The sequence below is a fragment of the Achroia grisella genome, unplaced genomic scaffold, assembly GCF_030625045.1.
Source record: "Achroia grisella isolate CSIRO2021 unplaced genomic scaffold, CSIRO_AGI_Agris_v1 utg976, whole genome shotgun sequence".
Lineage (NCBI taxonomy): Eukaryota > Metazoa > Arthropoda > Insecta > Lepidoptera > Pyralidae > Achroia > Achroia grisella.
In genome coordinates, this window is record NW_026713078.1 from 898,393 (window position 1) to 924,286 (window position 25,894).

The 25,894-nt window shown below is 32.5% G+C and overlaps 2 protein-coding genes across 2 annotated transcripts in view; both read right to left on the bottom strand.

The window, feature by feature from the left end:
• LOC131854349 (dual specificity testis-specific protein kinase 1) overlaps nucleotides 1-14,753 on the bottom strand; it is a 106,053-nt gene extending 91,300 nt beyond the window's left edge. Inside the window, exon 1 of the mRNA XM_059205458.1 lies at nucleotides 13,959-14,753. Within this exon, the coding sequence (XP_059061441.1) occupies nucleotides 13,959-14,384 (426 nt within the window). The 5' untranslated portion in view covers nucleotides 14,385-14,753. The remainder of the gene's footprint in view (nucleotides 1-13,958) is intronic.
• A 6,857-nt stretch (nucleotides 14,754-21,610) lies between these two features.
• LOC131854337 (uncharacterized) overlaps nucleotides 21,611-25,894 on the bottom strand; it is a 111,193-nt gene continuing 106,909 nt past the window's right edge. The window contains exons 8-13 of the mRNA XM_059205446.1: nucleotides 25,321-25,455; nucleotides 24,558-24,777; nucleotides 23,980-24,125; nucleotides 23,236-23,571; nucleotides 22,522-22,725; nucleotides 21,611-22,059 (exon numbers count right to left, since the gene is read on the bottom strand). Of these exons, the coding sequence (XP_059061429.1) occupies nucleotides 21,956-22,059; nucleotides 22,522-22,725; nucleotides 23,236-23,571; nucleotides 23,980-24,125; nucleotides 24,558-24,777; nucleotides 25,321-25,455 (1,145 nt within the window). The 3' untranslated portion in view covers nucleotides 21,611-21,955. The remainder of the gene's footprint in view (nucleotides 22,060-22,521; nucleotides 22,726-23,235; nucleotides 23,572-23,979; nucleotides 24,126-24,557; nucleotides 24,778-25,320; nucleotides 25,456-25,894) is intronic.

The following is a 25,894-nucleotide window of genomic DNA, read 5'->3' on the forward strand; positions in this document are numbered from 1 at the left end:
CAGTGGTTGTAATTGAATTGTTGTATTGTCGACCATAAAGTTTGAATACTATTACGATTACATTTATATGACAAATGTTTGTTGCCAAAATAAAGAGAATAAAAAAACATCTATAACAACAACATCCTCCATTTTTTTAAATCCTGTCCAAACGATAAATGAGTGTCGTTTTGACATTGTTAAAATTAAACGATAAAAAGAAGCTACATTGATTTATCGTTTAGTTTGGTAATTACATAATTAGTAGTTAACGACGACGGCCTTTTTGTTTTACCTTTCTCGAAATCGTGAGAATTTTTATATTTATAATTTTCTTTAAAAACCGGTTATTCAGTTGATTATAATGAAGTAGACCTAATTAGGAGAGGTCACTGTCAGTAAACAATGAGGGATGATGGGACATATATATATACTTCATTCCCATCCTAGCATGTTACGCGAATGCACGCCAGTGTATACCGTTAGTACAGAAACAAAACGATCTATCTTCATCCAGAAAAAAAATCATTAATTAAAAATGACGTATGAAATTATATATTAAGTACCAACACAGGAAGAGACTGAAGTGGTTTCATTTATACGGAGAATTGATTGAATTAAAGCAAGCAAAGGGCCCCTCACGTTCGTTTGACTGGATACATGTGTAGTGTACACATCAATTTAGGTAATTGAAAAAGTCATCATCAGTGACTCTGTTTACATTGTAAAAAGGAAGAATTTAAAAACACAAAATTAAATTTTCTAAATATCAACATTTTTTTGCAATATTTGTAAGCAAAGTTCTTTATGTTAATGGAAGTTAAAAAAAATTTGTATTTTTCAAGAGCAAAATACCGTTATCTCCTATTAACGTGGGAATTTAAAGAAATTCTTTCTTAATGTATTTCTAAAGTTACCTAATAAAGGAAGCAAACATACGAAATTTCAAGTTTTTAGCTCCCATTAGTCTTTCTTGTTTATTAATTCTAGTCCGGTATTTAGTTTAGTGCAGTTCCCTGCACCTTAAAGAATGATATTTTTTTCTAATTAAAAACATGACACCTTACTATCCATTGACGATGCCCCGCTGTATAGGGATCTATCCCAATAGTAGGTAGACTATTAGCTCTTTATGCAAGATTTTATAACCTTTTTGTAAAGAAACGGTGACTATTATTATATATTCTTACTCATCGCACAGAGGGAAAGTAGTTAATATAACATCGTAAACATTACCAAAGAGCGGGCAATCCGCAATCTCAGCATAACACCCTGTCAGACCTCTTTGAAGTTACAATATGGTTGTGAGTTTACTAACATAACAGTCCGTAATCATCGTAACATATCCAAGTACACATACAATTGCATGTGTTCCAACTTAACAATTTTGCACTACCTGAATACTAATTCTGATCGAGATAAGAAATCATCTAGATAAACAATTTACGTTTACAATCGTTTCCGCATTTCGATCGCACGGGGGAAATGAGGAAAAATTATTTCCACTGCCGCCTGTTAGGAGATCGTTATGTGTAGGAGCATCACACACTTTCACTCCATCCGAGATTTTCATCATTGCACCAACTTTCCAATACAGATGTGCAAAACCGTGGTGATCATTTCTTTGTGCTATGCTTAATACGCGACGTCATGCACAATCATGTTTTAGCATCGGGAAAGTTTCGTAAACTAGATGCGTTTTATGGATAGTGAATTATAGCGATGTGGCATAATATTGTTTGACGAGTGAAACCGACTCGTTTACTTTGTTAATACGGTGTTGAGTCAATTGCATGTCATAAGCAAATGAATTATCTAATTATACTGCCACTGGCCGTAGCTCTTTATTACGGTGATCATTGCCCATTAGTTCCTTGTACTGTCATTTCGTTTATTAATAATCATAATATCTTTACAATTATTGTAGTTGTAAACTATATGAATAGTGTTTCGTTAATGGAAAAAATACAATGTATTATGGAATGTAAATAGGAATTTCTGCAATGAAAAGACTTGCGCAAAGTTTAAAAAACCAATAATTCGTATCCATTACTTTAATAGCCGTCTTCTAGAATTGAAAAGGAAGAGATTAATCACTGCTACCACAACTCAATGACGATATTAATCAAAAGAACAATAATCCAGTTAATGATAATGATAATATCCTACGTGTTTCAAGGTTTTTAAACCATTCCAACGTAGTTAAGAGTAAAACGTAAGCTTTAAAAACGTAATTGCGAGTCATTTAAAATATTCTTCGGCATAAATATTTAAGTACTAAACGATGGGCAATGAAATAAAGTGAAAAATCGTTTTCAATACTAACTTCTATGGATTTTCTCTTAATTATATGTTCGACTAATAGGATACCAAAAGTTGACTGACAGATTAGCAAAGACGAATAGTAAGTATTCATTTTCTGGTCTTTGAATATCGTAGACTTAAATGGCAAATGTTGGATAAAGCTTTTAATTTCTTGTATGCAATACGTGTTGAATTTGTTTTTGTAAAGTTTAATGTTAGATAATAAATTCCTATACAATATTCAACCTAGATGTGTATATCATTAGACATGGAATTGTCTATTCCATATCTTTAATGACACCATATATAAGTATACAATTTTCAGGACCGATACAGGAATACCAAATATTTTAAATTATTACTTATTTGGCATATTCTACATTACTGAAAATAACATCAGTATCTGTTAAGCATTTGTACAAGTGTTCTATACTAATATTATAAAAAAAGAAAGTGTAATTTTTATTATAAAGAGAATAAACTAGAAGCACTACACCGATTTGAGAAATTATTTCACTGTTCTGAATACATATATATTACTGTAGGTAAAAAATCTTTTAGTAGGCTATAATACCATTATGTAAAATATATACAAAAATGAAAAGCTATAAGCACTCGCGTGTAGCCGGGGTGCTACAAGTTTTCAATAAAAGTTGATTTTAAAACTAATATATAATAGTAATGATGAATAAATTTTCTTAGATTGAAATTCTATTAGTCACTTTATTCATTCATCATGTGAATGATGAATGATTTGAGAATTGAGTCACTCTTTTACATACTCTAACATAATTATTGTATAATATACCCAAGTCAAGTATTATAACAAAAAATTCGATATATGTTCATTATGACTATTGTCACATGAATACTTATGTCTGACTTGAGCCAAATGGCATACGTCCAGAATTATAAATATGAATTTTGCATACCTGAATATTCAGGTACTTACATTCTAGTCTAGATAAAATTAGTTATATCAACACTCTTTAGAAAAATACAGCGAAAGATTCTATATACCTAAAATAATATAATTACATAGAAATAGAAATAATCTTTATTCAATTAAACTTAATCTAAGCACTTTTGAATAATCGTATTTTATTCCATCACTTATAAAGAACGCAGACTCATCACAAGAAGAATGAGCAAGACCCTTGAGTGTTCCTCTTTTAAATAAATGTTCTAAATAAATACATATTAACAAGGATTAGGCATGCGACAATCAACATAAAAACCGCTACGGACTGAAACTTTGCGCAATCACATAATATTGTAATATATAATTTAATAAATCAAGTTTTACGCGTATATTGTACCTAATTATATAGATAACATATTTCCAAACAAAACAATAACAACAGATCATTTTGTAAGAATAACTATCATGATTCATACTGAATTACAACTATTTATCTCGGCTTTACTCACGTTCAAACATTCACACAAATATGACGTCATAAATACGAATAAAACCGGAATAAATAATTATATGTAAGTACTATATAGTTTTATTATAGAAACTTACGAGTTGCTATCAAAACAAACAAGCGAGAGCCTTCAACGCAAGGCTGTGACCAATATCAGGTTAAACTGCATATAAATATATAAGCCGTGCAAAAACTGACCAATATCAGGTACAGATTGCACCATTAACCCGAAAACTGTGCAAAAAAATAATTCTTTAACACGTTATAGACCGCATGCCCACCGGTGGGTCACTCCGCAACGAAAGTAAATTTCCACGTTAGGAACGGGAGACCCGTGGGCACTTTAATTGAAATAAATCTACGGGTTAAATAATGTCCACCTCAAATTATTGTACACTAAAAACATATTTAAAAAATAATATATGTAATTAACAATAAATGAAATGCCTATGTGAGAAATAAGATTTTTTAATGCGGTCTTCAACGTGTTAAGAACTGCAAGCTTTATAATCTGTATTGAAATGGAATTGCCATTTATCACCTACGTGTAACACAATTGCTTCGTTTAGAACCTGCTCGGCCTTCATGAAGGTGAACTTCATGGAGGAATTAGTTTCCATGTATGTCTGAGATTATCTTCAAGTAGAACCCGGCCCGATGTCACACGGATGCAATTATGAGATATCTAATTTTTTATTAAATACAGCTCATGTAATTCGCTGATAATGTAGCTATCTTGGGCGCGAAGATTCTTAGTAATGAGGTCTATCTGACAGGGTTCATTCCCTACAATGGGGTTATTAGACAATGACCCCATTGCTAGCAATGTACCGTGTCAGGTTGAACTTCACGCAATTCCTTCTGGAAACCATCGTGATAAATTTCGGGAGAATTTTCCACGATGGCCTGACTATGCTCATGCTCTTCTTTCAATAGATCTTTATATCCTGAAGAATCAATAATTTTCTCATGTAGTCTTATGAATAAAACTTGTTCAAACTAAAAAGACTATAGGGGAAAAATCTAATAAAGAAACAAATATAAAGTTGTAAACAGTAACAATCACTGCAATATCTTATTTTGTTATCTAAACTTTGTCATTTTAGAATGCATTAAATAGTGACATGTTACCAGACCACAATAACCAATCGGCAACAACTACATTAATCAAAAACGGATGTGGAAGATACGTACAAACATACACGAAGTAAACTGTTAAAACATAGCCCTTCCTCCCTTATTGCTTTGTCGTTCCCTTTATATTCGTTTTGCAGTAGTTGGGATAAAACTTAAGTAAATAAGGAAAGTAATAAACTCCAAAATAGCTGGTATCACTTTAAATGCATTGTTTGAGGGATTAAGCTTGGACAGAGACAATTGATCGACAGAACATATGTATCACTAAAACACATTTGTCTAGTTAATTTGGCAATACAAAAAGAGTCTTAACAACCCTTCAGAAATTTTTAGAAACCGTAGATATTATTTGACGAGAAAACACATACTACATATAATATATATGTACAACACAGTATCACATTGCAGTATTTGGATCCGACCTTTTAGAGATTCACAATGAAGCTGCAAAGAAGGGAGAAATTTCCCCCTGATATAACGAATTTAAAACAACTAAATCTAAACTTTACGTAATCGCCCACACAATCTGTTATTTCAAGATCCTAAGTGAACGTCTATCAAAAAGGGAATTTCAATTCTAAAGTATTTTCTTCGTCTATGTTACGCTTTATGTCTAAATCAAACAAGAAACGTCTGTATAAAGTTTCAAGTTTGTAGGGCTTATATACTTCGATATTGTAGTAAATAGTCTGTAAGACAACGTCTGAAACACTGTCCTATTATTAGTATACTAAGAAAGGGAAGAGAAGGGTAAAAGTTTTAGCAATATAACATTTGTGTCGAGAGAGCTATTTCAAATGCAGAGTGATATGGAGGATTCTAAGAGTACATAAAAACAGGGATATAATGCACAGCCTACAGTTTTAAAAATTCCACGATTGACTAATACGGTCTATTTTTATTCACTTCTATGAGAAATCGATTATTTGATCTTTCTTCGGCTATCCTCTTATTAAGTAGAACTAATTCGTACGAACTTGGATATACAATCATACGGGTGGTCGCCCAGTGTTCAAAATTAGACATAATTATTTTAAATATATTGTAACTACTGAATTAATTAGTTTGACATTCAGTAAGACAATAGACAAATAATCTTAATCTATTAACAATTTGACCACAGAGTTTAAAACAAGATTATATATGCGTGTGTGGCAAATACATTATAATGTGTAATGTATTATTTATGGAAAATTTTTAAAATATTAGCATTTTCAATTCCTTCTTTATATGATGTTTGTTACTCTTTGATGCAAAAACTACTTAAGTAATGGATTTTGTTGAAGCTTATACAACAGAATACACATATAGGCTACAAATTTCACGCGGATGAAACCGTGAGCATAGTTAGTATACCATAAGTGTGCGAAATTTCATACCTCTTAGTTCGCGCAATTTTAGTAAAAACAGGGTAAAAAATTGTTGCTTCACGTATTAATATATAGATTACTGGAACAGATGGGATCAAAATTACTTACACCAAGGAACCCTAGTGACGATATTACTGTAGGCGCATCGTTATTTGCACGTTTTGTATAATACAGTGATTTATATACAGTTGGTGTAGCCGCGAACCTTGCAGTCATAACTGAAGGTTACATCCTGCCTCGGAATGAATCATTTTGTTTCCTCAACAATCTTTCTATGTGTATTGTTACTTTCCTTATTAACAGTTCCGTCTGGTCTCATAGGGTGCCTTGAAGACTAACCAATTTTAAGGTGAGCTATTTTTGGATTGATAAGGATAAAAAAACAGGCGAATAATGTGGGACAATGTCAAACCGCAGTAAGTCGAGAAATAGACAGAACTCTCAAACTCTCAAAACTATTGAGAAAATCGCAACTTGAAGTGCAAGTTTCTATCAAAACTATTAATATCTTTTTCGAAAAATCTAATATATAAAAATCTCGTGTCACAGGTTTCGTGTTTATACACCTCAGAAACGTCTTGACCGATTTTGATGAAATTTTATATGTATATATCAGTAGGTCTAAGATAGGTTTATAACTATTTTTTGTACCCCTAAGTGTTAAGAATAGGTCACCACCCCAAACATTTATTTGCCAACATTTTTTATTATTAAGACTTTTTTTTTATTATGTGGCATTAAAAAATAAACAGCCTTAAATTTCTTCTACCTTATTTTGTAATAGCGATATTATGGTATTACATATGGTATTTTTATGGTAAAACAATGTTTGCCGGGGCAGGTAGTATACATCTAAAGATAAATTTAAGTAAATAAAGTATGCAAGTATTTGTAACAGCAATAAATGAATATGAAACCAAGCCTACAGGATGCATTTTTCTCACCTGTCCTGAATTGTTATCAGATTAAGGAATAACTCATCCATAATGCTATAATCTGGCCTGATAAAGTTAACACTTTAAATTTACAGTAAATTATATTATTAACAGTAAATTTCTTTGTTTTATTGCAATAACTAGTAATTGATAAGCTAAATAAACATTACCTAAATATTTTTGCTGTCATATGTATGACTAATATAGTATAAACGTCAATTCTTCTCTCAGATATATCTATATCAGTCGTTGATGATTAGAAGATAAAACATTGAATGCAATTTATACTTAAAACAGCAACATTTAAGACCGCTTTTTGAACAACATGTTATTAGCGTCTCAGATTTACGCATCATATTTTCATAACAATTCGAAAAGAATGTTTATAGAATTTTTACAGAATGTTTCACTTAATAAATTTTCAATTTAAGCAGGGGCTTTATTAGGTAACTGAGTTCCTAACAATCCTTATTCAAACATATTAAAATCTACAGTTTTACGATTATGTATCATTTCACAGTTGCTATTGCGAAGCGTTCATACAAAATCACCAAGCCATCGATTTTATTCTGTTCTAATTTAGAAATGTTAGCAACTGTGTCATTACATAGTATAAAACAAAGTCTGTTCGTCCCAATGTTAAATCTTTAAAACTACGCAACGAAATTTGAAGCGGTTTTTTTAAATAGATAGAGTGATTCAAGAGGAAGGTATATATATATACTACATGTACACCCGTGCGAAGCCGGTACGAGTAGCTAGTTATGTAATAAAGCAGAAGGTTAGGGCTGAACAAAAAATGTCTGCTCCAAAACTTTTTTCAGCGTTTGCGCTTGGACGGCTCCTATGATTAATGACCCTAAACTCGTTTTTATTTTAAACATAAACCCACCCGCAATATCGTTTATTATAAAAAGTTAATTGAACGGTATTGATTCACTTTTTCTATTTTCAAATTACTATACAAGTCTAACCGGTTTCGCCAATTAGGTATGCATACCGGTGTAAATGCGAATAAAGTGCAATAATCGCAAGTATTTCATGACATGCATTCACCTGAAGTGTTGCTGTAATAACAGACTCGTGTAAAAGATTTACAGCTCCCGAAGCGACTTAAAAAAATAGTATCAACTTTGAAGACCTCGGTAGTCTAGCAGCTTATTCTGCTGTCCAAATTTCAGATAGTTATAAGGTTTGATCCCAGCACAATATCAACATAAAACTTGCGCCATCTACCAGTTTCTGTCTTCTCTCCTCTACCGAAAGGTTGTGGAAGAGATTGCTTAAGCGATAAGACCGCCTTTTGTACCTTATTACTTATTATCTGTTTGTCTTTGTATAATTGTTTGTCTTCTAGTGCAATAAAGTGTTAATAAAATAATAAATAAATAATTATTTGTATCAATCTGGGTGCTGTTCTACTATTAATCATTTGCAAAAATAATACATTTGTGTAATCAGTAACGGGTAACAGTTGCCTAGAATCTACAGTTTAAGCTCTAAGCTCTTATTGTACGCAATTGTTAATAATGGGAACATGTTAGAAAGAAACATCAACCTGACTCTGGGACCGTCCTGAAATAGGGTTGCGGAAGACAGTTTTTTTATGGATGATAATGAAATGTTGCTCGCACTTGCGCTAACGGTTTACGCTGGAGAGGCACCAGTGGAGGATGATACGATGAGAAGGAGGTCAGGTCAGTTAGCCCATCGTAGCAAAATCACCAGGAATTTACTACAATGGTTTCCAGGGGGAATCAAATGAAAGTCAACCTAACATGGTACATTGCTAGCAATGGTATTATTAGTCTACATGATTAACAATACCATTCACACAATTTAACAATACATCCCCCTTCTCCCCGGAAGATAAAGTTCAATGGAGAGAGCTGGGGGAGGCCAATAGCCACACCAAATTATGAAACAAAGACATATGAACATTTTATAAATAAAAAATGTACTCCAACTTTGAGCAAAAATGCTATATTAATATTATTATAACAATGAGAACCAACTTTTATATTCATGGAATCCACTTAAGATCTCGTCCTTTTTAACGTTATTGGACAAAAATAAATCTAATGACGTTAGACGAGCAGTTCCTATAGAGTTTCATATACAACATTATGTGTATATAATAACAAGAATTTCCAAATGTCATTTCCTTTATTATCGTATTTACGGCGTAACGATGCGGAGGATGTATCCTTAGGAAATAGACGTCAAATGGCCCATTGTGTGTTGAAGGTTGAACACCTGATGTGTACAAACAGATCAACAAACGAGCCGCAGTTGGGGTTAAATCTTTATCTATACTCATTTTATTACAAACTAGTTGTGCCCGTGGTTTCACTCGCGTTAAATTTCATTATAAAATATAGCCTGTGTTATTCTAATGAATAAGCTACATTACTGTAAAGTTTCATGAAAATCCGTTCCGTAGTTTTTGCGTGAAAGAGTGACAAACATCCATACTTACAAATTTTCACGTTTATTATATTAGCAAAATTAAGATAAGACTAGGATAAGTTATTACTAACAAAATGGACCATGGTGTCTGAAAATAAATAATTATTATTATTATATACAAATAAATATAATTGAAGTGTTTGTGCCTTTATTCTTGCTAATTTTTGAAATGTCTGAACCGATTTTGGCTGGACTTTCACTCGCAGATAGTAATAAGCAGTAACTTACGATAGTTTTATTTTACAAATTTTATTTATTTTGATTCCATAGTATATACTAAAATCGAGACCACCTGTTTGTGTTGTTGTTTAACGAAAAACGGCTGCTTTTTATTGTGGCAAATCCATCAGAAATTTAACAAGATGGTTACTAGGGTGAGCCGCGTGGAGGTAAACCTATAAAAATATATATATAAATAGCCATAACTCTCTCTCTTCCTAGCTAGGTATCCTACATGTTGGTAGGGTCAGTTTTCTCTCTCCGCCACTTTACCCCTACGCCTTCCGTCCTTATATTATATATATAATGGCATATAAGTCTGTTATAGACGGTTTATGGCGTGATGTTCCGTGAACAGTTCTTTTCGTGGCTGTATAAACATATAATATAGGGATAAAGACTTGAGGAATATTCTTAAATTATTTATTTACGTATTAAAATCGTCTTTACATCGTATTACATAGTTTTCTGTTTCAATTATTTATTGATAATTAAACTATAATCAAAATGGAACGCATAAATCTTTTTACCACATATAAGTATATGAACATATGCTTAAATAATAATCAACAAATCACGAGATAGACATACGGTTAAGCATACAATATTTAATAACTCGCTGTACATAGCAATTATTCATCGCTTATAGTAATGGTTGACTATGTTTTCCTTTTGTTTGCATGTAGTCTAAGAAAATTCCACATTTCCAACATAATTAACAAATGATGTCAGTACTGAAATATGCTTTACTTTCAGCCACTTGTGTTAATATGTACAAGTGTGACCAATGGGTTTTACTTGGTAAGTAACATTGCCACTTGGAGCTGTCAACAGCGTTTGTTAATGTCACCTTGAGTGTTGCAATTCTAATAATGCATAGTTTAACATAAAATAATAATCCTAGACAATGTACACAGCGCCATCTAGTCCCAAGCTAAGCAGAGCTATGAGTTTACAAGTACTAGACAACTGATACTAATACTTAAATACATTTTTTTATAATGAACTAGCGCCCCTGACTTCGCACGGATGCATTACAAATCTTTTAATTTCTCGGCTTGTTCTAAACTATATATAACACGGATGTACTTATTATATAGAAAAACCTTCCTTTAGAATCACCATATATATCTATTGTTGAAAAGTGCATTAAAATCCGACTTGTTTACGATATCGGATACTGTAAAAAAGTCAAATTTTAATATATATCTATACATATTAATAAAATTGGAGTGTCTGTTTGTAATATTGAAATAACCGTTTTTACTACGTGCATATGAATATAAATACGGTACACACACCAAAATAACATTTTTTACTATTTTTTTCTGTCTGTCTGTTTGTTCCGTCTAATCTCTGAAATGGCTGGACCGATTTTGACGGGACTTTTATTAGCAGGTAGCTGATGTAATAAGGAGTAACTTAGGCTACTTTTATTTCAGAAAAAAATCTGTTAATTTAGAGATATAAAGTAAAACTAACAACCTTTTTGTCGAGGACGACGTCCCGGGTATAGCTAAATATTTTTCCGTGGTAATACACTAAAATATCTATTATTAAAGTATCACTATCAATTCACATTCTGTTCAAGGTTTATTTAAATGGACTTATTATCTTTAGTATTAAAAGAGGATTACTGGTTCAAGGTCGATGTTATCAAATAAATATAATAATGAAGAAATATCATTAAGGTTTTCTTCCACTATAGGGATATCTATAATTACGTAACTATGTAGGATAATTTGTTACGTTCCTTACTTTTTGTCCCCTCCCCCCCTCTCCACTCGTTCTTGTCACTGCTAGTCATATTTGTAAGATTCCCCTCTCGCAAATCCCGTTACGTATTTTGCAATTTTAAAATATTTTAAGTATACAGATTTCGTGTTTTAATTCTGTAATGTCACAAAATTCTGGACTCCTCCCGCCCCTTGTCACACTATGTCACACTTTGTCAGTCTCCCCTCCCTAACATGTGACGAAATATATTAATAACACTTAATATATTTTTATTGCATGATAATAGATAGGTATCCACTTTCTAGCAATGAAGTCACCATAGTCCCCATTCCTAGTAATTTCTTGCCCCTCAGAAAGACACAGTTGGTGGTACTATCATATGAACTGAAGAATGTAGGTAGTTCTAATTAAATATTAAGAACAGTACTTAGTTTAGTAGTTTAGGTACAGTATTATATAATTAGAGGCTTAATTACTTCTAACTTTATGAGTAATATACATATTAACAGAACATAGTATTTTACTTTGGAATAATATATCTTTCAATGAGTGAGTCCCTCAAATTGATGGTGAAGTTTTGTAGTTTACTTTCCATGAAATCTTAAAGATACAAGCAGGGATAGCAAATTTTAAAGATACTGTATAATCAGTAAAAGAATGTAATTGTGAATAAAAGCAAAGGAACATCTATTTTGCTGTTTTTGAATATTTTTCCCTTACAAGAAAATAAATTATGAAAGTTTAATAGCATTCACAAGAATATTATTTACCATTTACCCATGCAAAGCCCAATAATATGAAAATATGTTCAAACCTTATGAACATATCACATCAACTATAATAGTTGATTGTTTATCCATACAAAGCTAAATAATATCAAAATAGGTTGAAAACAAAAGAAGATATTTTACTAACTATAACAGTTGCATACCTTACTCACTATGCTGACAGTATCACATACCTCTTCTTTAAAAATGTACTTCACTATATACTTACAATATTATTTTAGGCAGAATGCCAGATATTAAATCTGTGTGTCACTTAGATGCTTCGGTAAATAGGTAAACATGACCAAGTGCCAATACTATAAGGTGTTATAATTAATCTTATTCAATTATATATTGAACAAAAGTTTGACAATTTGTTTATATAATAATGGTACTGTTTTGTTGTAATTGTTTAACAAAGTTACTCAGTATTTACCCACCAGTGATGACTATATTTTTTTTAATAGAATAGTGTATTCATCTTCGCTAGAGGTACTTGATGGCAGGGTACCAGTGGAGGATGATAAGATGAGCATGAGGTCAGGTGAGTTTGCCTATAGTGACTAACAAAGCCAGGATTAACTATGATGGTTTCCAGGGGAAACTGCTACCGAGTCGACCTAACCTGCATTACTGGCAAAGGGGGCAGCTAGTCCTCAGAACTAACAATCCCCTCCCCCCCTTAATTACTATATTGCAATCATTTTCAATTATTACATAAATATATATTTGTACATTTAGTATGGGCATGTTATGCGACAGAGCGAGAACCATGTCTTAAAGAAAGTATTTAATATGAATGTGGATGGATGGAAAAGAGGATGACTACTAAAAAAAAGGCATTGTTTGAATGTAGGACTCCATGTCCACAATTAGCCTCTCTTTAGGCTGCTAGTCCACATTACAATCCCCTTCAGCTACTAAATATTAACATAGGTATCACATCCACACAACATCCATCAATTACAAAAAAAATTGTCTAATAAGTAATTCACTATAACATTCTAATAAGCAGAGAAATCAAATCAATAAGTACCATCTTTTTACTTAATTTATGTTATTTTCACATTGTAAGTATATGTTTATATACTTAAAATATATATTCCAATATATTCAAATTTTGTATTAATTCATAATAAAGATGTAGCCAATAAAGTGGGTACATCTTAGAGAACTTTTATTAATTATTGGAGGGTAAGGAATAAAAAAATAATGGTTTGTGTATGAATAAGTAATTGTTCAGATCAATATACACATATTTAGGTGTGAAATTTATAATTTGTATCTATTTAAATTTCAGAATTTAATTCATCCTAAACATTATATTTGAATTGCCATCATATCACATTATTTCAACAAATTATATCAGATAATATATTTTAAAAGATAGAATACATAATGATTACTACTACTTAAATAGAGTATTATTATTGGGTAATTAATTTTAGAATAGATAAGTGTGATATGCATTTACGGGAAAATCCATTAAAATAACTTTAATCTATTTTAATTAATAATATTATTGTTTTTTAACATGTGTTATAACATGTATTTAAATAATAAATATCAAGTGAAACATAATAATAAAGAGACTAGAATAAGAACACTCACTTTGAAAACTTCGGAGAAGAATCCAGTGCCTATCTTCTCCAGGATAAAGTCGTCAAAGGGATACAGCGCCGCCACCGCCGTCCTGAGCGCTGTACAAGAGGAACCCGTAACCCTTCTGTCACCAAGTCTTTCACACTCCTCACTAACACTGGACTCCTTATCACACTCCTCATCACAACACATCTCACGCTTAGTCCTGCCGCCATTCTCCTCCTTATATCTTCTCCCGATGTTGGAATGTGGACCGCGAACGTATCGTCCTGCTTTCGCAGTTTCGTCCAAATTTGTGAAACTCTCCGCTATTTTCAGCACTTTAGTTGGCTTTCGCCTCTCGAACCTGCTCCTGGCACCGTCCGGCAAACAGTCGTGTTGCATTATAGCCGAATACGATGATAACTCTGGGCACCACGACTGTCTATCCTGCATCGAACATAGTGTCCCGCGATCACGTGTCCTCTATACACGAAAGAAACCCCAATTGCAGCATTTCTAATGTTCACACCACAATACTAACTGGCGGTACTTGAAAATATGTGAAATAACATTATATTCTCACAAAAAACTAAGTCGATTCGCGACTGTCACTTTCACATATTTCTAAACATCCTCGTATTTGTGGCACAGCTATGGGTTTCTTGCGTTTTATTTGTGAGCACTTGAGGTAGTTTGTCGAATTTGTTTATTATCCGGTAACTGTTCTTTCAGATAAACAATCCAATTGACCGACGACGCGAGTACAACAAGCAAAGTAAAGAAAGCAAGCAAGCAGCAAGCGAAGCAACATCAACTACACATGACATAACTGATGGCAATGTTGGCAGAATTGTTTGACAGTAGTGATTTGATGTTTGGTATTGGCAATTCTGATTTAGATGCATTCACATAAAAATATATTATTACACTGTTTCATATCACTACTAACAAAGTGATTATTTGCTCAGTGGTTAATCAATGGTTATTATTTGATCTTTATGTGATGACTTAGATGTTACCTCTCACATTAGCTTTGTATATTTCAGTGATAATTTATTTTTACATTTATGACAATATTTATTGGTTTTTAACTTTATTTTCTTCTGTAAAAAACCTGCTGCCAGTCTAATTTCTCTGTTTATAATTATAACACAGTAGCGCCACCTGCGTCGAGTGTGTGTGTGTGTGACAACTTTTTTTCGTCAAAAATATTTTTATGATAAATAAAAAATGGGAGGATACTTTCTATTACTGTTTACAACTTTTTTATTAATGTATAAGAATAAATTTCTAAAGATTATTGCAGCATTAGACATGCTTACTTTGAAATGTAAACGAAATAGAACACAATTAAACTAGTAAAACGGTAACCATCCAATTAGCCTACATTTCGATTTAGATAGCGGTAGATTCATTTGCCACTTTGATATTCTTGTAGAACATTACTTAAAGATAATGATTATATTCTTGATTATTATTTACTCTACTATTAATTTTATCTACTCTTACTACTTATTAGTGAGTTGAGAAGCAGGACCTTTGAAATTCTATATTTTTTTTTCAATTTAGACCTTATGTATCAGTTTATTTATTTCAGAAAATTTATTTTAACAGGTAGTTTGCTAAATAGATGGCGTTATGGACAATGTAAATCATTAAAAGCACATTAAAATCAAACACAAATAAATAGCTTCATTTATATTTTTACAACGCCATCTAGTGAGCACTGGACAAAAAGTTATTATATTATATGTGTAACTAGCTTTTGCCCGCGGCTTCGCTCGCGTCAATTTATCCCCTTGGGGGTAGAATTAATCAAAATCTTTTCTTAGCGGATGCCTACGTCATAACATCTACCTGCATGCCAAATTTCAGCCAGATCCGTCCAGTGGTCTGGGCTGTGCGTTGATAGATCACTATGTCAGTCACCTTCGAGTTATATATATTTAGATTACGTATAAGGTCTATTTTTATCAAAAATGTATATCATTAAAGAAAGAACAAATTTATAGGGCCGTCTGCATTTTGAACGCCATCTAGTGAGCAGTGACAATCTGTTAAAATTTATTCCGTAAATAAGAATAAAAATGAAGTTATATATTGTAGCGTATAAGGTATTTTTTATTAAATTTTGCGGGGGTCCTGTTTCCTCAATCCACCCACGGAACTGCAGCTGACTTTTACACGGCTTTATAATACAATTACATTTAGAATTATATAAGCTGTGATATTAGTTTCCAACCGGGAGTAATTGGTACATCGATCTGTTGCTGGTAAACTGGTCCAGTTTACACTAAAGTTATTGTACTTTGTCGAAATAACCTAATAAATGCCTTAATATCAGAAGAGTTAATATTTTCTAACACATATTGCATGAGTACATAATGTATTGTATATATTATATACTCGAAGTCGCCATAATATGGGAAAAGGGAAGGTTATTGTTAGTAATGTGGACTAAGACCCCATTGCTAGCAATGTACCATGTCAGGTTGACCTACACACGGTCTACCACCACTGGTGGAAACCACCCTGATAAGTTTCTGATGAAATTGCCACGATGGGCTAACTAACCTGACCTCATGTTCATCCTATCATACTCCACTGGTGCTCCGCCAGCGTAAACCGTTAGCGCAGGCGAGTGCACCATTCCATTATTATCCATTACAAAATATATATGTATATAACATGACCTATTTTGTATGGATCTGAAATAATAACATTCAGAATCTGAATGTTATTATAGCTAGCAATGTACCATGTCACGTTGACCACCACGCGGTTTCCTCTGTACCATTGTGATAAATTCCCGGTGAAAAAACAAATTAGTAACTGGCTGAAGTAATAGTTCTGATGAAGGATTACAAAAGTAAATAAAATACCATTATAAATTTCGCTGTTTATTATAATAATCCATGCTGACCACTATGTACTTAATTAGTTAATGTATTTATATCACACGATGGAAATATAACGATGTACCGTTTCAGAAAATCATCGGAGAAACCGTTTGTTCCGAATAATTTTCACATATTCCACTTCCACAAAGAAATAATCTCTGTTACATTATTAAAATAACAATCGCTAGCTCCCTTATTCACAACTGTCTAATAACTATTAAAAATTTAACGCTCAATAGCTATAAATACAAATATATTATTGCTGTTGCGACATTATATCTAATTTGATGTTAACTACATACATGTATATGTATAATACTCAAAATGAGTATTCGTTTTCACTTATCTAAATTCACTCTTAGCTAAGTCTTACTCATATTAGTATTGCTTGATTAGGGAAAACGTTGCTTTCCCGCGAAAACAGTTGTAACAAATAGTTTTATAGAAGCAACCATCACATGGTGCGTTTGTAACCATTTCTTGTGCCTGCTACTAGAATAAAACATATTTTTTGTTATTCTTATGTATCATAAATCAAAATATACATAGATAACCCAATAAAAGGTAAATAGAAGTAAAGATAATTATGCAAATGTTTCAGGCACCTATAAATATGTACTATTTTTCAATATATAGGTACTTATTATGATATAACATAAAAATATAGCTAAATTATTCTAACTATTTTAACGTGTTATCATAATTTTGTACATATTACTAAGCTTCTTTTGTATTTTTTGTGTAGTAATAAATTATCTCAAAACTTAAGTAGTTATACAATTGAAATTATACAAGTAATAAAACAGTAGTTATAAATTATAATTCAGTTTGATTCTTTTGTAAAATATAAAATAAATTCATTAAATTTACATTAATATCCTTTAGAAAAAAACCTTTAAGTAACTACTTAAAAATAACTTCATAGTGTCATATAAAATAAATGTTAAAGAAATACTTAATTTAAATTAAAGAAAAAAAAGAAATAGAACCTTCTAGAGATTATTGACTGATTTAAACCACTTGAGAATTGCAAATATAATAAAACAGTGGGCCAAAAGACCGGAAATATATTGTATTTTTTTTTCGTTTATTATAGATAGTTACGAGACTTCTACAAAACCGTTGCAACAAGAAACATTTTTCACAACCATTCGCATCGACTCTATCAACCTTTTTTTTTAAACTATTTTCAAGTATTTTATCTTAAAACTATTGATCTATTTCATCACATTTTCACATCCAAAGTATTGAAAAAAAAGAGGAAAGAAAAATTATAAACAGGTAGTATATATATCAGTAAATACATCTGATTATATGTACTTATTACTATTAAGACAAAACCAAAGCAATTTATTGACAGTCGATTTTCATTATTTTTATTGTAAACACAAAAGTAAAATGAAAATATCATTTAAAATGATGACTAAACTAATTCATTATAATTTTAGTCTGTTTTACTACGTACATTGTTAAATATAAAAAATCTTTACACTATAGAATTATATTTATCTTTTCTTTACGCAAACACTTTAATTCGTTGGAGTGTTGGACACATTACGATATTAATATTCTAAAAACGCTTGTCCATGTTAATAAACACGACTTGTACACTATTTACTTAGTTCGAACTATTTTTTTATATTACGACGTTGGCAAACAGGCCCATCTCATTGTAAACGGTTACCGTAGTCTATGGACGCCTAGGGGTGTCACGTCATAGTTTTTGATTAGGCTTCACGGGGCAAATGAATGTAATGTTGATTTTTATATTCTATGTAACCAGAACTGATGGCAAGTGGTAATCGTCGTCTCTATATATGAACTTTATACCGTTCGCCATGCTATCTTGTGATGCGATGGTATTCCGAGGGACTAAAACGTCATTTCTCCTATACTGGAATTTCACTAACTTCAATGACCTCAATCGAAACAGCTTGCAGATTAACTTAGTTGGCGACTAAATAGGTGCAGACTACTTTATTGGGGAGAGTGGGGGGGATTGTTAGTAATGTGGATTAATAACCCCATTGCTAGCAATGTCCCATGTCAGGTTGACCTGTAAACTCAAACCAAAGGCTCTCTCTTGAAATCATCAGGATAAATTTGTCGCGTAAGACCTCATGCTCGAATTATCATCCCCCACTGCTGCCGTGCCAGCATGAACCGATTCCTTTATCATTCATTAAAAAAAGTACTTTATACAAAGAATACCTCGGTAAATTTTATAACAAATATTACTAAACTGAACAAGCGCCTTTGGAAGTATTTCTAATGAAACTTAAATTAAAAATCGTGGTAGATATTTGCATTAAAAAGCTATTTTCTATTATTAAAAAACGTACTTACTTTATCATTTGATTATCTAAAATGTATACAAATTTTGTATGTATACATTACGGGAAAAGCTAGGCCTTCGGCTATATAGAGAGAATTTATATCTTACAACAACTGTATTTAACTAGTTTATAATATTTCTGTATTTTCACTTTATAAATATTGTACAAAGGTTGAATATATTTGTTAATTCATACCACCTTGACTACCCCAATTCAGATAAAAGTCGTGATTATATGTTATTATTATTACCATAGATTCAAAATATTTTAGAGCCTGCACAGATTATAATATAGGGTGTTACTCAATGTATCTTAAATAAATCAATAAAAAAAACAATGCACTGTTTTAACTTAATCCTTAACCCTGTCATTCACAATTGTAATATTTGTGATATTTCTGTCTCCCGATATTTCGACGTTTGTAACTCGAGATATCATAATATCATCATAATTCTTGTGATAATAATCATGATAAATATCATTCATATACTATTAGCTGCGCTTTTATTCACGTGGAAATTAACTTTTTTTTTTAATTAACAAATATCTAAAATAGAAGTAACCTAAGTTACTCCTTATAATGTTAGGTACGGTAGTTACTCCTTATAATCCAGCCGTTTCAGTTATCTGCAAGATAAACAAACAGAAGGACATTTTTTTAAATTTATATATATAAGTATAACGTACATTCTGTATAAGCAGTATAAGTCAAATTCCATACGGACAAAAGTCGCGGGTAATAGCTAAGCTTAACGAGTAGTAAATGCAAAGAGCATTATCTCTATGAACAGAAGTTACTCGTCTGTGCAGGCCCTTATTCATAAAAAAAACCTGAAACCACTGCATCAGTGCTTTTTTTTTTCGTTTGATTAAAAATTCAATGCAAAGATAACAGATATAACACAAGAATAGATTTCTATGAATGTGAGGTAAGTAAACTGCATTGGAATATAATTATAGGGTACTTATTGTTAGCTCTATCCGTAATTTATACAAAAAAATACATTATTTAGAAAACATAATGAGATAGTCATTAGAAATTTAGTTTTATGTTCCTCTTTTCTTTATTAAAGACCTAAAAACAAATAAAAAGTAGCAATAATTGAATTAGCATAGTTCGTTTGCCATTTGCGATATGCGAGAGAATTGAATAGCAAACAAGTATAAAATTATATGTACAGTGTTCATGCCATTCATAAATATATATTATATTTAGAATATAATTAAAAGTAGATATTAATCAACAAATGACTGCCTCATTATAGTTCCCTAGTTTAATTTTTATCATTGAATTACATTGAGGTATTATCATTTTAATAGTCGCTTCTACTAGAGCAAATACCGCACTTCGAGCACTATCCTAAAGAATTACAGTGAATGCGCTGCAATTAATTCAATCTCCGGCGGCAATTATACTAGTAGTTACGTACTGATAGTGAATAAGTATGGCCCGATGGGGGAAGGAGATTGTGAGTAATGTGGACTAAGAAACCTATTTCTAGCAATGTGTTAAGTTAACCTCCATGCGGTTGTCTCTGGAAAACATCGGGATAAGTTTCTGGTGAATTTACCATGATATGCTGATTGACTTTACATCATGCTCATCTCATCATCCTCCACTGGTGTCCCGCCACCGTATACCGTTAGCGCAGGCGGGTGCACCAAACCATTTTAATTGCTTAAACAAAAATTATAAGCAGACTAAAATATTCTTTTTTTTATAATACTGAAATAGTCGTGGGCAAGTGCCGACAAAAACGGAAAGTTTGGTTTTATGGGAAGTTCTAAATTATGAAATCTGAGACTAGCGGCCAGTCGGGATCATGTACGTAATCCATGAATAGTAAACATTTGCGTTTGCTAATTTATTTTTTCCTACGTGTATAGAGCATCATATTTTTTTAATGCGGCATTTTGTCTAGTGCTTTTAGTAACATAATACTTCAATGTAAGACAATATTAATACAAAATTTGTCTCAAATAACGTATTGCTAGCTTGCTATTATTTATTAGGCGATTGTTGCTATCTATGATATAATATGAAAGTGTATTTTATTATTTATTACATTTTATTACTTATTTTCCATAGAAAAGTTAACATGCTTAAAACAATGAAGAGGATTTTAACAATTTTCAATAGCCGAACTTGTAAAAAAACTACTATTTATTGGTAAGTTTTGTTAACTTTCTATATCCAGTAGAAGACAAAAACATTTAAAATAATTATTAAAGATATGGTAAATAATTAGTGATAGGAGGCCATCATAAATTATAATAAACTATTTGACTACAAGTGCTGTAGCAACCCCACAGATGGGGCGTAGGGGCAGATACTCACGGGAACACAAAGAAGTTTTGAGAAAGTTGTAACTAATATTGTGAAGTCAAATAATATAAAGTATTTTTGTTTATAAGTAAACTCAGAGACTGCATTGATCTGCATTGATCTGAGAAATTCTTTTGTTGTTTGAAAGGACCTCTTGTCCTCGAACAATAGGACGTCCTTAAACATTATTACAGGCTATATATATGTTAATATATACAAAACAAATAAAGTTGCAACGAGATATAGCCGCGATATTAGTGCGAAAATAAAAAGATCTTAAATTTATGATATATATAAGAAGTTCGTTCCACAATCTTCTCTTAACGGCGGTAACTACAACACATGTAGCACTCTCCAGTTAAAAACAAAAGAAAATATTTAATCTCATCTACATCTTCGTCCTATTTAATACTATAATTACAAGGGTAGGGTCTAAAACGATTACGGGATTTGTGCGTTGAATCATCTTGGTATTATAAAATGAAATATTATAATAGTTGTGAAGATTGTGAGCGGTGATGGTATCCTCAGAAGGAGCTGATGATTTGTTTGATCTTGACATTCTCCTGTAAACGAAATAAAATTTGGTTTATATTTTATCGAATTGGTGTTTATTGCGGAAGTCCATTTCATTATTTAATGGAATTGTATTATTTTGTTTCATTTCGCTACTATTACCTTGTATGACCTGACCAACGCGTCCTGAATGCTTGGTATTTCTGTCTGACTTATAAATTTCAGCCATCAAGCGGATTCATCTGTATCAGTGGAAGGGAGAGATAGTACCTACTCTGGGTACGTCATCATCGCTCCAAAGACCATACTTCGGAGTGATGATGACGTGCTCACTCCTTGTAATGGTCAACTGTCTGATCTGCTTTATCCAATTACTTTTAAAATAAATAAAAGAATAGGAAAGAGGTGAAGTGGAAGAAGAACCACGACTTTGACGGCCTAGGTCTTGTTTGGAACAGCGGCGCGACGCCGTGCTGTTGCAGGAGTGTTATACTCTGCGTTCGTACACTGACCTATTGCGGTGGCGTCGAACAGCAGGTCGGGCTCGGCGGCGGCGGCGCGGTCGCAGTTGGCGGGCGAGCGCGCGAGCACGAGCCCGCCGCGCGCCTCGCGCGACACGAAGCAGTAGCGGCGCGCCGCCGTGCTGTCGCGCGTCACCGGCGTCGTCACCACCAGCGACGCGCCGTTCTCGTACCACCCGCCGTGGCACGTGTACGCTGCAAACGCCGCACACACATCTCAATGTACCAAACACTTTAATGTCCGCAATATTATCTTAAGACTACTTACCCAAGCTTGGCATAGTCTGCCAAAGTTGGTAAGAAGTCTTAAGATTCTACTTGAAAAGTGTACCTACACAGTTTGAGGGCGATATGGTCTGCGTGAGTACTTTGTCTCAAATATTTCAGCCACCGAGCGGCTACATTTTTTGTTTAAATTTGAAGTTTGAGAAATACAAGTGAAATTACAAACTACTGAGTCATGATGTCTTAGTTCTCAGGAACACGAAAGATATCACAGACTCATTTGTGACATCCACTATGCTGTCCATATAGGTGAAAACGCTTCAGCAGCTTGCTTATTATATATATATACATATATTTAAGTCTACGTATATATTCAGTGGCTTTTTAAAATCTAATACTTTTTTATGGTCTAGAAAACATCATTTAGACTGTTAAATTTTTTATACTATAACCATCTAGAATTTAATAAAATAGTCTCACCTGTAACTAACTCTTTGTTCTGACAATTAGAATAGAATTCCATGTTCTTCATAGAGTTGCAGCCCACTTCTAATCTATTGTAATTGTTATCTATGCAAGCTATCTCCGGCGTATCCACTTGCCTTCTGCTCCTTAGCGTTGGAGCACTCGACATATTGCTTACACTAAAATTGAACAACCTACTCCCATTAACCCTACGATTATGTTCGAACATTGCTTTCTCTCGCTTACTCCTATATTTTATCTCACTCAGATCTCTGATATTTCTCTGGCGCCTACTATTCCGTACAGTATACTTGCCCGAGTACGGGCAATCTTTTGATTCTGGATTGCTTGCTGGAATACGTAAAATATTCAGTGTAAATAAAATTTATTAGGTTATATTCTATTAATACTTTCCTACATATCTATATATGAATATTAATAAAAACACCAAATGATTTATTATAAAGTCTATTAAAACTATTGAACTGTTTTGTCCTTTTCATACAAGTTTTTCTGCTTTATTATGTAGAAAAACTTAGCAAAACGTTAAGGCATTTTTGTCTTCATAAAAATAATAAAAGCGACAGACAACGTAAAATAAATACAAGACTTTTTTAGGAGAAATTTATTTTTTAAAAATAATTATATTCGTCCTCGTATTTTTCTCATATAACATGATGGACAACATGTGTAATATCAGCGTTATTTACTCTATAGGCCTTCATTTTTTGTCTGTACAATTAACATTATAAAACTCACCAACTAAAGTAATATAAGGTGCGGTAACAGCATTGAAATGATGGGGGGAACAAGCATCATCAGGTCTGGATGTCGGCGAACCACGTTGTAGCTCTGCTATGTATGTATCTCGACGATATAGCACCACGCATACGTATCGGGACACACTGGAACACACGATTAAAGCAAAATTATAAAAACGGTACCTAGAATAACACCCTGAGGAACAACAGAATTCTGAACTTATTTTATGAGATTTGATTCTCACTGCAGTGCACGAGTTATTAGAGTTAGTGTTCATATAAACCCCGTTAGATATTGAAATAGAAAAATAAAAACCTATTTATCTAAACAGGCCCAAGAATTAAGCCCTGTGAGAGAACGGTAGTCTGGAGGTAATTCACTAATATTTTATAAGTATGGTGTCTCCGTGCAAGGTGAGATGGTGTAACGGTTCTGCCGCACTCATCCTGACGAAGACTTCTAGATGAAGTCGAAATAATTGTCGCGAAAGGCGAATACATGGTACGTTCATTAAATTCCCATACATATTTTTATACAATATTTTTAAGATTACTACATTTACATAGTATATTTACCAATGGTGTTGCCAATGCGCCACTAAAGCTACAGAGTTTCCACTTGGTGAGCTTGCTTTAACATTGACGCAGTACACTTTAATGTCAGCGCCGGTCTGGTTGGTAATCCGAAGAGTTGCGTTTCTCTGGTAGAAAGTGTAATTGCTGCTGAAGTCTAATGTGTGCCAAGTGTGGGAGAACGTCATCCACGGAGGAAACTGGCAGTTGAAACGTACTGAGACTGTAAAAGATTAAATAAAACTTTGAACATATCAAATAGGCTCAATTCATAGTTTAGTACTTAAACTTATATATACTTTTTTATTCTCTTCAGAGTTCATAAATAATAATCTGACCGTTACCAGAAACTTTATGTAAAAAAATCTATACATGTACTATCTATACATGCCTGATTTTCTTTCAACGAAAACATCTAACATGAACTGAATTAGTCCGTGAGCTTAGGTTTAAATATAGCTCTAGCTTAATTTTAAATATAATATGAGGATAAATATAATATCAAGGATTGCATTCGTCACAGTTTTAATAATTATTGATGGTTACAACTACCTTGTAGTCCTGATGATATATTATTATTTATTCATTTTCCTTCTAATATTTAACAGAAATATTGTAAAAATATTTGCAATTGTCATTTTTGTTACTTTGATAAAGTACTAAAGTGTAATAATATAAACATGTAAAAATAAAAAGTGTAAAAATTTATATAAATATAAAAGTACGTTAAATCATTTGTCACAGTTATATATAAAAAGCTACAAACCTCTTTTTAAGGCCATAGTTCGGGATCCCTCCGTGGCACTGAAGAGTCCATTGCACGTAGCGTCACCTGACTGAGCAACTCTGTATTCCACGCCTCCTGGAGATACTGGTCCATCTTTAGCACCATTACCAGATGCTATAACAAAAATAATAAATAAACTAGATGATCCGATCAACAGTTCAGAAACAACAACAACAGTTTAAATTATACATAAAAATAAAGCAAATTTAATAAACTCATTAAATCAGTGAAAATACTACTTTTGCTATATACTCGTATAATCCATACAATAGCTGGTCTATCACAGTAACCATATTTAAAATAAAAGAATCAGCTAATGGAGAATGATGACGATGGATATGGTGCAGCGATTCGAGTAGGACTGCTTAGAAAGATTGAATGCATTACAAAAGGTTCATCATTACTAAGGTATCTGCTGGGAAGTGGGAACTGTCGACTCAAAACAGAACCACAAATATCTCAAAATACAAGAGAATGAATGAACGAAAGAATGATGGAGAAGAGAGTGCATGCCAGTGCTAGTGATTGACTGCATTACTAGCAATGTACTGAG